This window comes from Stenella coeruleoalba, assembly GCF_951394435.1.
Source record: "Stenella coeruleoalba genome assembly, chromosome: 6".
Classification (NCBI taxonomy): Eukaryota; Metazoa; Chordata; class Mammalia; order Artiodactyla; family Delphinidae; genus Stenella; species Stenella coeruleoalba.
Genome location: NC_137151.1, coordinates 72919069 through 72933458, shown reverse-complemented (window position 1 = coordinate 72933458; position 14390 = coordinate 72919069). Strand labels below are relative to the sequence as shown.

Sequence of the window (14390 nt, the reverse complement as noted above, 5' to 3'; positions counted from 1 at the left end):
TACTCAGCCATAAAAAGAAACGAAATTGAGTTATTTGTAGTGAGGTGGATGGACCTAGAGTCTGTCATACAGAGTGAAGTAAGTCTGAAAGAGAAAAACAAATACTGTATGCTAACACAGATATATGGAATCTAAAAAAAAAAAAAAAAAAAATGGTTCTGAAGAACCTAGGGGCAGGACAGGAATAAAGACACAGATACACAGAATGGACTTGAGGACACAGGGAGGGGGAAAGGTAAGCTGGGACGAAGTGAGAGAGTGGTATGGACATATATACACTACCAAATGTAAAACAGATAGCTAGTGGGAAGCAGCCACATAGCACAGGGAGATCAGCTCGGTGCTTTGTGACCACCTAGAGGGGTGGGATAGGGAGGGTGGGAGGGAGGGAGACGCAAGAGGGAAGAGATATGGGAACATATATATATGTATAACTGATTCACTTTGTTATAAAGCAGAAACTAACACACCATTGTAAAGCAATTATACTCCAATAAAGATGTTTAAAAAAAAAAAAGAAAAAGCAAATAAGGAAATCAGTACAAGAAATCCAATGCCCAACCAATTGGAGCGCCATTCAAAATAGGACAGAAAAAATAGTGAAGTAGAAATTATTAAGGAAAAAAAAAAAAGATTACAAGAACATTATACTGAAGACAATGAGCCTTCAGATTGAAAGCGTTTATCAAGCAGTGATGGGGAAAAAGTCCCAAACCAAAGCAGATTTTTGTGAAACTGGCAAACCCCAGGCATAGAGGATTCTAAAAGAGAGAAGATCAAGTACCATTCAAAGGATTAGGAATAAGAATGATTTATACTTCCCAAAAGCAACTTTGGAAGTTAGGAAACAATAGAGCAGTCCTTCGAAATTCTGACTGAAAATGTTGCAACCCAGAATTGTTAGGCAAGCCAACAATTGAGTAGAAGAATAGATTAAAGACATTTCAGTCATGCAAAGCCTCAAAAAAATCAACTTCCTAGGTGTAAAAGAAATATTAACACCCTTTCTCATGAAGCCACTGGCAGATGTGTTCCCGCAAACTGAGAGAGAAAAACAAGGAAAGAGAGAGATGTGGGATGCAGGAGATAAGAGACCAACCCCAGGAGGGAGAAGCTGACAGCAGACAGAGAATCCAGACCAAAGAACAGCAGCAGGCCAAAGCAGGGAGTCCCTGGGACAGGAAGGGATCTAATAAAAGGTGTGACTGGAGAGTTGTACAGGATGTGAGTCGACTTAGATGTTCAAAGAAATCTTAACTCCAGGAAATGAAAACATTTACATAACAAAGGAAACAATAATTGGATACCTAACTGGCTCCGCAGCGAATAATATTTAGAGTGACAATCAGGTAGGCACTGTCTGAGACCCAGGGCACATAAGTTTCTTTGTGCCTCAGTTACCTCATCTGAACTGGTGGATAATAAAATTCCTACATCACAGGTCTTTTATGAGAATTAAGTAAGTTAAACGGTTGTAATTCTCTTAGGACAGTGTTGGGCACACAGGAAGGATGAATAACCAAGTTATAATTATATATATATAATTATAATATGTGTCTATTATACAGAAATATGGAGGAAAATACCTACCAAATTAGATAAAAAAGAAAACTGAAGGTGGTTGCCTTTGGGAATCAGGATAGGGGAAGGATGAGGGACCATTGTTTTTGGTTCTAAGTCTCTTACTACAACTTGAATTTTTAAAAACTATTACAGGTAATGTCTTAAATAGAATAAAATTAACTTAAAGCCAACAGCCAGCTCCAAATTTTAAAATGAAGGGCACACACAGCTTTAATATGGGCTACTTTATCCTCCCCAGATAATTTATTAACATTCCCATTTGCTATGCAAATGAAATTATATATATTTCTAAGTGTATCAGTGGACCCAACTCAATCTTTTAAAATAAAATTGTCAACACAGAAACTTTATTATTCAGTTATTTCTGCAATAAAAACATAATTAACTAAAAAACAAAGTGTTCATTGCTCTAAGAGAAGTGTCTTAGGATACTAACTAGTGATGTTAGATGTGGAGAAAAAACACGCAAAGGGAAGCAATTTGAACTCTACCTTTCCCCTCCTCCTGCCCTCTGGTAAAGATTTTAGTAAGTAATGAAATGGGAGACTTACAAAGTAAAAGGGGGAGACATAAAGGCCTTAGATCAAGAAAACACATAGACCTGCTTTTCCATACGTTCACTTTCTCTTCTAAACTAATGAAAGGACAGCAGGAACCAGAGAACCATTTTGGCTCCTGATTATATAATTACATCACACTGCTCCCCAAAGATATTATACCACCCCTATGCATTTCATGAGCAAGCTACCAGAGCGTAATAGAAAAAGTATTCCATGTAATGGATACCGCACCTGATCCTCATTCTAGGTTGCCTAATCCCCTGCCAAATTCTAGTTTTCAAGACACTCACTGCCTTGCTATCCGTATAAATTTAATCTGTCCTCCAAGCTAATATACATTAAGATTTTTACAAGATAACTGCTAAAATATCATCATGTAATAGTTTGAGTACTTCTAAGTTGCTTCTTTTAATATATATATGTTTTAAAGGGGGGTTTCTTTTGCCTGCTTTCATTTGAATGGCATCTGGTGGATATAGCGTTCAGTTCTAAATTCACAGCCCCTTCTCCCCCCTACCCCTAGACGCTCATTTTGAAATGTCGAATCACAAAACACATTTTGCTCTGGGCCTTTGCCAAACTGTCACTGTATCTGGACAGCACAGCCTCTTCTTCAAAGAGGGAACAAAATAGTCTGAACTCTGTCCTGGTGTGCCAGCCAGTGAAGCTAATTCATCACCTTGGGGACCCTGGGCTGTGCAACTGACCACCCAACTCACCCACAAGGGGTGGCAGTTAATCATTCCCTTGAATGACGTGGGTATGAAAACAGAGCTGATGGCTGCTCAGCAGACGAGCCTTATCCATCCTGCCTGCCCCGAGCAGTGACTCTTGCCGTTTTCCCATCTTCCCAGACCGCCGGGTTTCAAGAGATTCTGACCGAGGTGGAAATTTTAGCGGTGATTGTGGGATGCCTGTGTCATGACCTCGACCACAGGGGAACCAACAATGCCTTCCAAGCTAAGTAAGTGTTCTAATTGTTGTTATTTTAATGCATTTGCCTTTCTGTTCTGAGCCAAAGGTGACGAATGCTAAAGAGTAAAGCATTAATTTCTGGCATCCGAGGCCAAGGCCACGCAGGCTTGGGTGCGTGTGTCAACAGGGCTCATCCATCTTTATAATTCCTTATTCTTCTTTTAATTGCAAATTTGCCCTTCATGTCATGCTTGTTGATTTGGTCTGTCTCTGCTGACCTCAGTCAGATAACAAAGCTCAGATTTTAAAAGGTCTATTTTTTTTTTCTCCCAGAATGTCTGCCTTCATGGCATTATAAGTTTCTTGGATTTGCTACTCTTGCAAGCTGGTTTTGAGACTATTAAAATAAAAGTGGAAATTTTATGAAGCAAAAGATCTCTTCCTTCCTCAATAGGATTTCTTCCAGGTTCTTTTGATGTTGGGTATGTAGAAACCGCAGTGAAATAGAGTGACACAGAAGGCAGAGGGTCCCTGGTCCTGCCAGGCCTCATCCTACAGAACGGTGGGAAACAAACAAAGGAATTCCACCAATACAGGTGATGTGAGGCACGTAATGCTCATGGACAAAATAATCTGTCCTTAAGCAAGTAGGACTGGTCCAGATAGCCATTGCTTGGTGGCTCACAATGTGGCCAAGGCTACAGAACTTATGGGTGCTGGAGAAAAGACCAAAACCCAGGTCTCCTGGCTCTCATATTGAGGTTACAGTTTAATGTGCTTTTTACTACCTGTCTGCAAACAAATTGATATGAGACTTCAGGGGCTAGAGAAAAACGTTTGGGGATGGAGGGACTAAGGAAAGCTTCAAGAAAGAGGTAAGATCAGGTGTCAGATGACCAATTTCCAAGCCTGTGGAGCAGGTCTGCCTCTATAATCTGAAACCCCAGCAGCCCACTGTGTGTCAACAGGTACCTTTCAGCTCGTCACTTGTTTTGTTCCCCAAAACACCTACCTACTGAGGCCTTGGGGTCCTGGGCTCTTCTATTTGCTCCTGATCTCGCAGATGAATATTGATTTTGTGTCCCTCTATCTTCCTTGAATGCAGTAGCCCATCACTTCAAACTGCTCTTCTCCATGTCCTATAATTTCTTGACCCTCTTACCTTTCTGGGACAGTCACTCTGCAAAAACTCAGCCCTGGCTCAATCTAGCAATTTAATTTTCTTGCTCTTCTGTCTAGACTTTTAAAGGCTTTGGGAGAAAGTGTCACAGTTGTGAGTTTAGGGCATACCCAATATATATTCTCCCAACTCGGCTAGGTGCTCAGTACTCCCCACCAATCTTTCTGGGTCCCTAGCCAGTTCCGTCCCCCACTGTTGTCAGCGGTTATAGGTACCAAATGTTCTCTCTTCCTAAACCATCTCCCGTTCTACCCCCCTCCCCCGCGCCACTCAGCAGATCACCTTGCTTCCTCCTTCACTGAGAAAATTGAGGCCATCAATCGAGAACTCCCTCAATTTCCTCCCCTGCCACGAACAAACTTATCTGTCTGGCCCCATCCTTTCCTCCTTCCCTCCTATCTCAGTGAAAGGGCTGTCCTTCCTCATATGTGAGGCTAATCCTTCCACCTCGGCTTTGGATCCCTTCTCCCTCCCTCCTCCGGGACCTTGCTCCATCAATCTTCCTTTCTCTACCCCGTATCTTCCTTCCCCTGTCTACTGGCTGTCAGCATCCTAACAATATGAACAGTTGTCCCCCATCTTGAAAAACCCCACCTCCATCTCGCTTCCCCCTTGAGCTTCTGCTCTATTTCTCTTCTTTCCTTTCCAGCCAATCTTCTTGGAAAGTTGTCTGTTCCTTGTCTTCACTTCCCTCCCACATGGCTTCCAGTTCTGCCCACCAGGGGAGCGGCCCTCAGTAGTGCCACCAATGAACAACCCCTTGTCCCAAAGCTGTTGGACACTCTTACTGTCCTTCTTTCTTGACCCTTCTTGCTATGAGACACATTTTGCCACTAGAGCTCTTCCTCCTTCCTAGAGCTCTCTGTCTTCCTTTGTCTGGGAGAGGAACACCTTCCATCCACCTTTCTAGGCTTTCTTCTCAGTTTGCTTCAAGGCCTCTCTCCTCCTGCCCCAGGCTTCGCTGGACGTGTTCTCTCCTGTTCTTCTGCTCCATGTTTTATCCTTCTCGCTGGACCTCCACCCACCTGGTGCTCAGCCCCAAGCCCATACCTTTGGACCATAATTCTCTGCTTATCTCCACACACTTATTCCAGCTGCTTGAGGAGCACCTCCTATTTGAAGTCCCACAGTCACCCCAATCCCAGTCTCTCCCTTTTTCTCTTATTCTCTATCCCAGTGAATGGCACCACCAGAAATCCGCAAGTCACCCAGATTCCCTCCTTAGCGCCCCCCAAAGTCGACATCTCTGCGTTCTTAAAGTAACCACTGCTTCTTTTGCATCCCTCCTGGATTGCTACAACCAACAGCCTAACTCTTCTCCTCTAGTCTTTCCCCCTTGGCGCTCCAGAATGCTCTTTATAATTCACAGAGCTGATCAGATCACTCCCCTGCTTAAAAGACGTTCACTGGCCTCTTGTAACTTTCAGGATAATGTTCAGATTCCTTAGTTTAGCCCTTAAGGCCCTTTTCAATCAGGCTCCTGCCCATTCCTCTGGCCCAGCAGTCACTCCTTGTCATCCCACCCCCACCCAGGCATCCAGGTTCCAGACACAAGGGGCTACTTAAAGTGCTCTGTGGGGTCCGGCTAGTTCCCTTCTCTCTGCTCCCAGTCGGCAGTTCCCCTGAACAGAATGCCCTTCCTCTCCTTCTTTCCCCCAAACTCCTCTAAAAGCACCCCGCCCAGGGTTCTATCTCTGATGTACCTTCCCCTTGTCAATTTTCTGTGCCCACATCATGCCCTGGCTATACTTCTTCAAAAGTGTGCATCGGGCTTCCCTGGTGGCGCAGTGGTTGAGAGTCCACCTGCCGATGCAGGAGACGTGGGTTCGTGCCCCGGTCTGGGAAGGTCCCAAATGCTGCGGAGTGGCTGGGTCCGTGAGCCATGGCCGCTGAGCCTGCGCATCCGGAGCCTGTGCTCCGCAACAGGAGAGGCCACAACGGTGAGAGGCCCGCGCACCAAAAAAAAAAAAAAAAAAAAAAAGTGTGCATCTCACACCATGTTAGTTGCTGATTTACCAGTGTGCCTCCCCTCTTCTTGAGTCCTCGTGATGTGTACAAGTACCAGCAGCGTGATAAAACCACAAGGAATGTTTGCTGAGTGAATGAATGAATGACAAATGCATGAATGGATGACGTTTTAACTATTTTAATATTGCCTTTCAACAAAGTTTCCTGATTTCTTCAACAAGTGCAACCTTTCATAAGATTATTATAAAACACAGTTTTTTTGTTTGTTTGTTTGCTTTTGTGGTACGCGGGCCTCTCACTGTTGTGGCCTCTCCCGTTGCGGAGCACAGGCTCTGGACGCGCAGGCTCAGCGGCCATGGCTCACGGGCCCAACTGCTCTGCGGAATGTGGGATCTTCCCGGACTGGGGCACGAACCCGTGTCCCCTGCATTGGCAGGCGGACTCTCAACCACTGCGCCACCAGGGAAGCCCTAAAACACAGTTTTTACACACATCGGTTTGATGTTGTACTAAAAACAATAGTGTCCCTGGGGCCTACTGAATGGTAAACTGTGCACACTTTCATTATAGGGTCTGAGGAATTTTTAGGTTTGAGCCCCTGTGCCTGCATTTCATTGCTATTATTATTTTAGGATACCTCTCTCTGAGGCCAATGGCATCACTGTCACTGTGTCTTCCTCGAGCAGCCTCCCTCCAGCCACCTACCATTCTGCCACTTATGCACAAAGAATTGTATCTATAAAACAAGAGTGAGCACCTTGTGGGTTCTTTTAAGAGTCAAGTGCACAATATATGTACCCAGATAACAGCCCCTGGCCTGGAGACAGCCTCTGTGTCACACTGAGAGAGCCAGCCCTCCTTGCTAGTTGACCTCTTAGCTGTTTGGACCAAGAGTACACATCTAATCCAAACCCAGCTAATCATATTTTATCTACCAGGAATTTGGACTTGGATTACCATGATATTGACTCAGTTAGCTGTTGAGGTCTAAGCTGCACATAGACTTGGAAGCTGAGGCTGCCATTTGGGGAAAGCTGTGTTGACCACGTCCCAAGTGGATAAACAAGAAAGCAAATCTGCAGGGAGAGAAGAAGAAAGCCAACATTCAGAGAGAAGCAGAGATTATACTATCCTAGAGAAAGACAGAGAAAAAGCAGACCTGATCCCTGGTTTTCCATATCTTTAATCCTATTTCCAAGAGACCCAGCCATACTTGTGACAATGGGCCTTACTCAGAGCTCCTGGCATCATTTAGTCAACGGGTTTTTGTTTTGTTTTGTTTTATTTTTGTTTTTTAGTGAAGCTGGTTCTAATTCATTTCTGTTCTTTGCAATGAATGGTCCCTGAGACAATAAGAAGAACTACAGTTTATTTGTTGTTTACTATCTCAAGTGCTCATCAACATCCTTGTATGTACATACTTTTGTCTCCATTTTACAGAGGGAACTGGGCCTCAGGAAAGTAAGTAACTTGCCCAAATTCATACATCCAGCATGTGGCAGAGTGGTGTTTGGACCTGGGCTATCTGACTCCAAAAACCATTCTTTAACCACTTTATTCTACTCTCTTTCATGACTTTGTGATATTTATTTTAGCCCTTTGAGCTTCCAGTTTATTGGCTGACTTGCCATATATGTAAACTCTGGAAAACTAAGATATATTTTGACATCCAAAAACTCAAGATGTGGAGCCAAAAAATTCATAGAACACAACTAGACCTTGGTAGTCATATTCTTCAGTGCCTTAATTTTTAGAAATTGGAAACTGAGGCCCCTAAATTTCAAGTGACTTGTATTATAATGAACAGCTTTCACACATATGAGATAGATATTAAGTCTCTGATACCAGAATTCAAAATTTTTTTTGCATCCTCATACCACATGATCAAATCTACCTGTTCCAAGATGGTCTGACGTGTTTCCTCACAATGATCGATCTTGTACACAAGTTACCAGCTCATGGGATGTCCATCAGCCCTGTCTCTTAACTGACAGAGTCACTTTTGAACTTAGAACACCAAAGGCCACCACCATGCAACCTCAGTTAAAATTTTTTTCAATAAATGCTGAAAGAGACCTTTTTACATCATGATGAAGGAACTACCTTTTTATTGATGAGAATAAGATTTATTCAGCAAGTGTGCCATTGTTTAGGAAAATCCCTAGAAAGAAATCTATATCCTTATTTCCTTATTTACTCCCCATTAATTGAGTGCTCTCTAAGTGCGAAGCACTGTGCTAGGCATTGTGTGGGGAGTATAATAGTCCCTTTCCTTAAAGTACTCAGTCTAACTCCAACCTTTCAAGTGATTTGGAAATGGGATTTAAATGCACCAATTATTATGTGGCAAAGCATATGCTACCTTTTTTCCTATATAAGGCTATAAAGAAACAAGAGACATTTAGCAAGGGACAAATTACTATATAAAATGCAAAATGCCTCTACAATAAAAAGTTGTGATTTTAGTTATAGCACAGTATGATTTATTCTCTTAGCCTTTCTGATAAGTGAACCTTTGCATTTTCATGCTTTATTCTTAATTTTAAAGTATTGGAGTGCGTGCAGTGAATGATCGATAGGTAGCCAGGGCAGCGATCCCACAGTGCTTTGAAATTACTCTGTTAACACCGCTCTCCTGTTTTCTCCAGGGACAGCGTTTCCCACTCAGCGCCCTCCCTATTACAGCTGCCCCTGATGATTAAATATCAGTACCGAGCAGCTTTGTAGTATATTCTCCTAGGAGACTTCTTCTATTCATTTCTAGCATAATCTCTTGTACTCATTTCTTGGGAATGAAAACCCATCTTGTCGCTTTCAGCCAGGTCCCAGAAGTGAAATACGGGGGCGCATTAATCTGCCGTGACAGCGTAATCCCATTCCTCACCACCTCCCAACAATTCTCAATTTCCTAATTACCTTTCATAGTTTTCCTTCTGAAAGTTTCCTGTCTTTTCTGAAAGCCATGGCAGCACACTTCCATTGTCTCTTTTTCAACGAATATGCATATCTAGGGAAGTTATGAAGGTACATAGTTCATAGCTATACAAGTTCCTTTTACACGCTTATTTTTGGTGCCTGTGCAAAGTGCTGGATGCCTATGGGGACAGAATTTTCACGTTGACTTTTCTTTTTTTTTTGCGGTACGCGGGCCTTTCACTGTTGTGGCCTCTCCCGTTGCGGAGCACAGGCTCCGGACGCGCAGGCTCAGCGGCCATGGCTTACGGGCCCAGCTGCTCCGCGGCATGTGGGATCTTCCCAGACTGGGGCACGAACCCGTGTCCCCTGCATCGGCAGGCGGACTCTCAACCACTGCGCCACCAGGGAAGCCCTGACTTTTCTTTTTAATAAGTTTCTCCTCGGTGTGCTGCCTGTCCAAAAATTAAAAACTTCAGTATGTTGGGATGACCTAATCAATAATGAGCATCATGAAAGATCACAGGTATAAATCTTCCTGTGCTTAAAGGGATCTGGATTCTCTTCTGCTCTCCTTCTCTCGCCCTGTCTCCACATACCCTACATGTATCTGTAATATTTTCACAATTACAATGCGTGTGCCCCGGAGCTACTGATATGATGGATTTACTTACCACAGACAATTAAAGTGAGGTGTGGTGCTAAAGTCAATTTTTTTCCACATGTGATTGATTTGAGGGATTTTTTTCACATTTTACATGATAAATGACAGTATGCCTTTACATAAAGTACATTACATGAAAGACATGTCCTCTTTTTTAAAAATGGTTTTATGATCAAGTAAGATTGGTCAATACTGCATATTACGTCCCCTTCCTGCAGAATCACAGTGCATATTTTCACATATTGATGCCACGGAGAAATCCTATAATAAAGAAACAGTTTAACTTTTTAAACCCAGCATTTCCCAAACATATTTAACCATGGGACCATTTTTATTTCTGCCTGTAATGCCATTTAACATTCCAAAGAACTAGTATTCTGTAGAATACATTTTGATAAAGTTTATCCTAACAGATAGATTTTAATTTTTGCCACTTTTATCAAGTTTTCTGACCATGGACTTCACTCTTGCGGTCTTAGGAGGTTCATAGCATGTGCATGAGTAATGGCAGGTGTAGGCGCATTCTCAGTGAGCCTTGGACTGAGAGAGAAAGCACCAGGATGTCTTGCAGTCTTAGAAAATCTGACAGAGACCAAACCTAGTAATGTAAATAAAGGAACCATATGGAATTGGAAGCATTCTTGCTTAGATGATTTCATTCTAGGCAAAAAAAGTAGAGTTAATATCATGCTCCATCCTGTGAATGCTAAGATGGCATCTTGCTTGCAGAAAGGTGACATCGTGAGTGCAAGTCTGGACAGAGAAAGTCTCCTGCGCAGTTACAGGGGACTGTGAGCTTCCTGAGGGTAAAAGCCATGTCTTCTTTATCTTTGTATCCCACATGCCCACAGTCCCACATTGCAGTAGTCATCAGTCCTTATTAGGTGAATGAATGAATGAATCAATCAATCAATCACAGTCTCTTCATAGCATTAGTCTGGTTCTGTTGCAAAATCTACATATTTGTGATTAAATCAGTATTGTGTGAGGGTGGGGGCAATGTAAGATGGAATTACTAAAAGGAACAAAGAGAATGTGAGGATGAAGATGCTCAAACCGTGGGCCATCAGATGCATTTGCACAAACACACTGAGAGCCCTCTGATGAAATGCAGCAGTTCCAAATCCATGTGGATCTGGTGGAGAGGAGAGGGCAGCATAGGAGGCACCAGTGTTTTTGTTACAAGGTGTCCCCTGGTTAAAGGAGGAAACATCCTACTCATCCTGAAAAAAGAAAATATTTAGTGACTTGTTATCATGTAGCTGATTTAACTTTGTGAGGTCTGCTAAACCAACCTGATAAAGGAAGAGATGATATTTTGCATCTTGACCCTACTTTACATCAATGACTCTCTTATCAGGATTCACACCAGTAACTGGGGCACATCCGGCATGGCTAGTTAATAGAAACAAATCACAGGAATCTGAGCCTGTGGTTAGCAGTTATACTAGAAGAATTCTGAATTAAATTTTGAAACCTTCTTTCATTGATGACAACCAGCTTGGCAAAAATGGAGAACTGAATATCAGAAATGTATAAGTTATAATTATCTTTCTCATTATGTAATGAGAAAAAGCTTCACAGTTTGGCTTCCAGTCTAGAACTGGTACTTATTAGCTTTGTGACCTTGGAAAAGTAGCATAACTTCTCTGAGCCTTGGTTTCCTAACCTGTAAAATGAGAAAATAATACCTATTTCATGGTTGTTGTCAAGACTAGATGAAGTAATATATTAAAGTGTTAATATGTTGCCTAGTTCATGACAGGTACTTCTCATGAGAGCTATTATCATTAATAACATTATTTTAAAATGTTAACACACTTATTATGGTCAACCTTCAGTTTGAACTATAATCTCTAGACATACCACCACAACTTTATTAGCCAAGCAACTAATATTTTTTATGCACCTACTCCATGCCAGGCATTTGGATTTGACATGCATATAAAACATGCTAGAATTTCAAAAGCCAAGACAAATACAGCTAAGACACAATACAGTGTGCATTTTGAAAAATGTATTTTCATAAAAATGAACTCTATGTTAGAAAAATAGTGACTAATGTTAAATATTAATCACTTAATGCTAAGATTAGCCTAACAAATTTTCACGTATTAAATGATATAGATTAAGGCAAGATTTAAAGAAGTAACACCACCTGATTAAACTCTAGTACCCTGCTTACTAACCCTATTCCTAATAACCCCTAACCCTGCTGTTTTATTCCAACATGTGGTCAGCTCTGAGTCTTTCCAGAGATCACAGGTCCCCCGCACCCCCAAACCGGCCATGATCTTGGGCCTCCTCATGCTGGAGCTAGAGGGCACCTTATGAGTGAAATCCCTCACGTGGCATTACATGCAGTCTTTGCTCCTCTCACTAAAAGGGCAGACTGTGATCGGGCAATGTCTGTCATTTCCAGGTTAAGGCCAAATTGCCCTTTCAATGTCCACACTCTCTGCAATTAGCAAGAAGGAACACAAGGACCTTCATGGGTCCTCGGCTGCCATCCCACGACTGTCCTTTAAACCATAGGATTCTCAGAATGTCTCTCAACTCTTAAGATGCTCTAAATGCTACTTCAGGAGAATTGGAAATGAACACACTGGAACATTTTAAATGAGCACTTGCCAAACTGACATTGTTGAGGAATGGGTTGTTCTACATAAGCAAAATATACAGATAATTCAAAATTATCCTTTCAAGTATCAATTAACATTTTATTTATTTAAAATGGAAATATCTATGTGTTTTCATTGTTGATTAATAATTAGTATAGACTACAATCTACTACATGGCAGGCACTATGATAGGCACTTACAAGTATTTTATTGTATGCTCCTAAATAACAAGTGAGGTAAAGAGTATTATCATAATTTTAGAGACAAAGAAACTGATGCTTAAAGCAACCAAGTAATGACCCGAAACTATTACCGAGAGCTGAGTTCTGACTCCAAATCCAGGGAACTTTCTGGAGTTCGACATTGAGATATCACAGTGTGACTGTAGGTTGGAAAAGCTTGTCAACCTTACATGTAGAAGCTTGTCAACCTTACATGTAAAGCAGATTAAATGGGTTCTACATAATATTCACAAGGTCTTTTCCCATGGAGCCGCAAATACATTTGGTATATGACATTCGTTCTGGACACTCAGAAGCTTTATAAGGTTTAGCTCATGAAGCCTATCCTGATCCCCAAAGCCAGGAATTATGTCTCTTGTCCTCAGATCATCCAAAGCACTTTGACTGGACCTGGAACATTTTCTATGGTATTTATATTATGTGCTCTGTGCATTATTTTCCCGTAGGACCACATCTCATCTCCCTTACTAGTCTGTAAATTTCTTAGCAGCGTGGGCTGTGTCTTTTTCACGGTCGTATCATCCACAGCATCTAGCCTAACACAGAGAAGATTCCCAAAACGTTTACTTAATACATTCGTGAACTACACAGGTGGTTACCTGAGAATGTATCTGCTCATGGTCCTTTGCGGAAGCAGGAGAAACACGTTGATCCAAAGAGCCAGTGTCGGGGGATCGTTGACGGGTGAAGGACCTTGGTCACTCACACATCTGTCCTCTTTCAGGAGTGGCTCTGCCCTGGCCCAGCTCTATGGAACTTCCGCTACCTTAGAGCATCACCATTTCAACCACGCAGTGATGATCCTTCAAAGCGAGGTACAGACCTAACATTCTGCTTCTCCCCTTGAAAGAAAACCAATGAAATGATGTTTCCTACTTCTCTTTCTTTGCAATGCCACAGGAAGATACAGAGAATCGGCACTATTGGACCTTTTCTGTGTGGCTTTTTAAAAATTCTTTTAGATGCCTGACCAAGGACCTTGTTCAAATTCGTCCTGAGCTGATTCCTTTGGGTTTTATTATTGGTTAGGAGGCTTTTCAGATTCACTTAGCAGAGCAGACTGCCACAGCTTGTCACCAGAGCATGGCCTTACCTTTCTTAACAATACAGAAGCCCACTAACAGATCCAAGTAGTGAGTGGCCCAACATCTCCATTTTGTGAAACCCATTTAAAAAGATGGTAGAAGCAGAAACAGGGTGAGAAAGTTACACTTTATTCGCATAATTGAGAAACCTATAAAAGATCAGAGAACTTAAAATTGCTGGTGGGACCGATTTGAAAGTGAGAACTGCAACTAAACTTGAGCCCCAGGGCTGCAGCCATATGCCTTATTTTGCTTCATGTGCATTGCAGGAGTTAGAAGTAGTTGGTCTTTTATACTTTTAGCTCTCCATGGAAAAAAAGTAAAACTGCTAACTGACTCTGGCTGAGGCGTCTGAGTTTGAAATTGCCAAGAAAGGATCTGCTTAATTTTCTGCAGGCATACAGACTTTTTTTTGAGGCCAGGAAGGGATCATCTGTTCCCCATTATTTGTCAGTTCTCTAGCTGTGCCATTAATTATTATTATTATCATCATTAAGGCCCTGCTTTGCTGGAATAGCATCATTAAATATGGAGGTTTTTTCCCTCCAGCTTATCTTGAGAAAGAGTGTCTTTTGCAATATCACGAAAGCCTTCTTCGACCCCATAAAGGAGAGTCGGCACTCCGGAACCTGAGTGCAGCTGCAGAAGGCAAAACCGC

At 42.1% G+C, this 14390-nt stretch overlaps 1 protein-coding gene and 1 long non-coding RNA gene across 8 annotated transcripts in view; one reads left to right on the top strand and one right to left on the bottom strand.

The window, feature by feature from the left end:
- PDE11A (phosphodiesterase 11A) overlaps positions 1–14390 on the top strand; it is a 466258-nt gene that overhangs the window by 387260 nt on the left and 64608 nt on the right. For all 7 annotated transcript variants that reach the window (XM_079923541.1, XM_079923542.1, XM_079923540.1 and 4 more), the window contains 2 exons: positions 2999–3108; positions 13372–13462. In XM_079923541.1, the coding sequence (XP_079779667.1) occupies positions 2999–3108; positions 13372–13462 (201 nt within the window). The remainder of the gene's footprint in view (positions 1–2998; positions 3109–13371; positions 13463–14390) is intronic.
- Positions 6960–14390, bottom strand: part of LOC307187466 — a 142213-nt gene continuing 134782 nt past the window's right edge. The window contains exon 5 of the long non-coding RNA XR_013828613.1: positions 6960–7283. This is a non-coding gene — a long non-coding RNA (uncharacterized lncRNA). The remainder of the gene's footprint in view (positions 7284–14390) is intronic.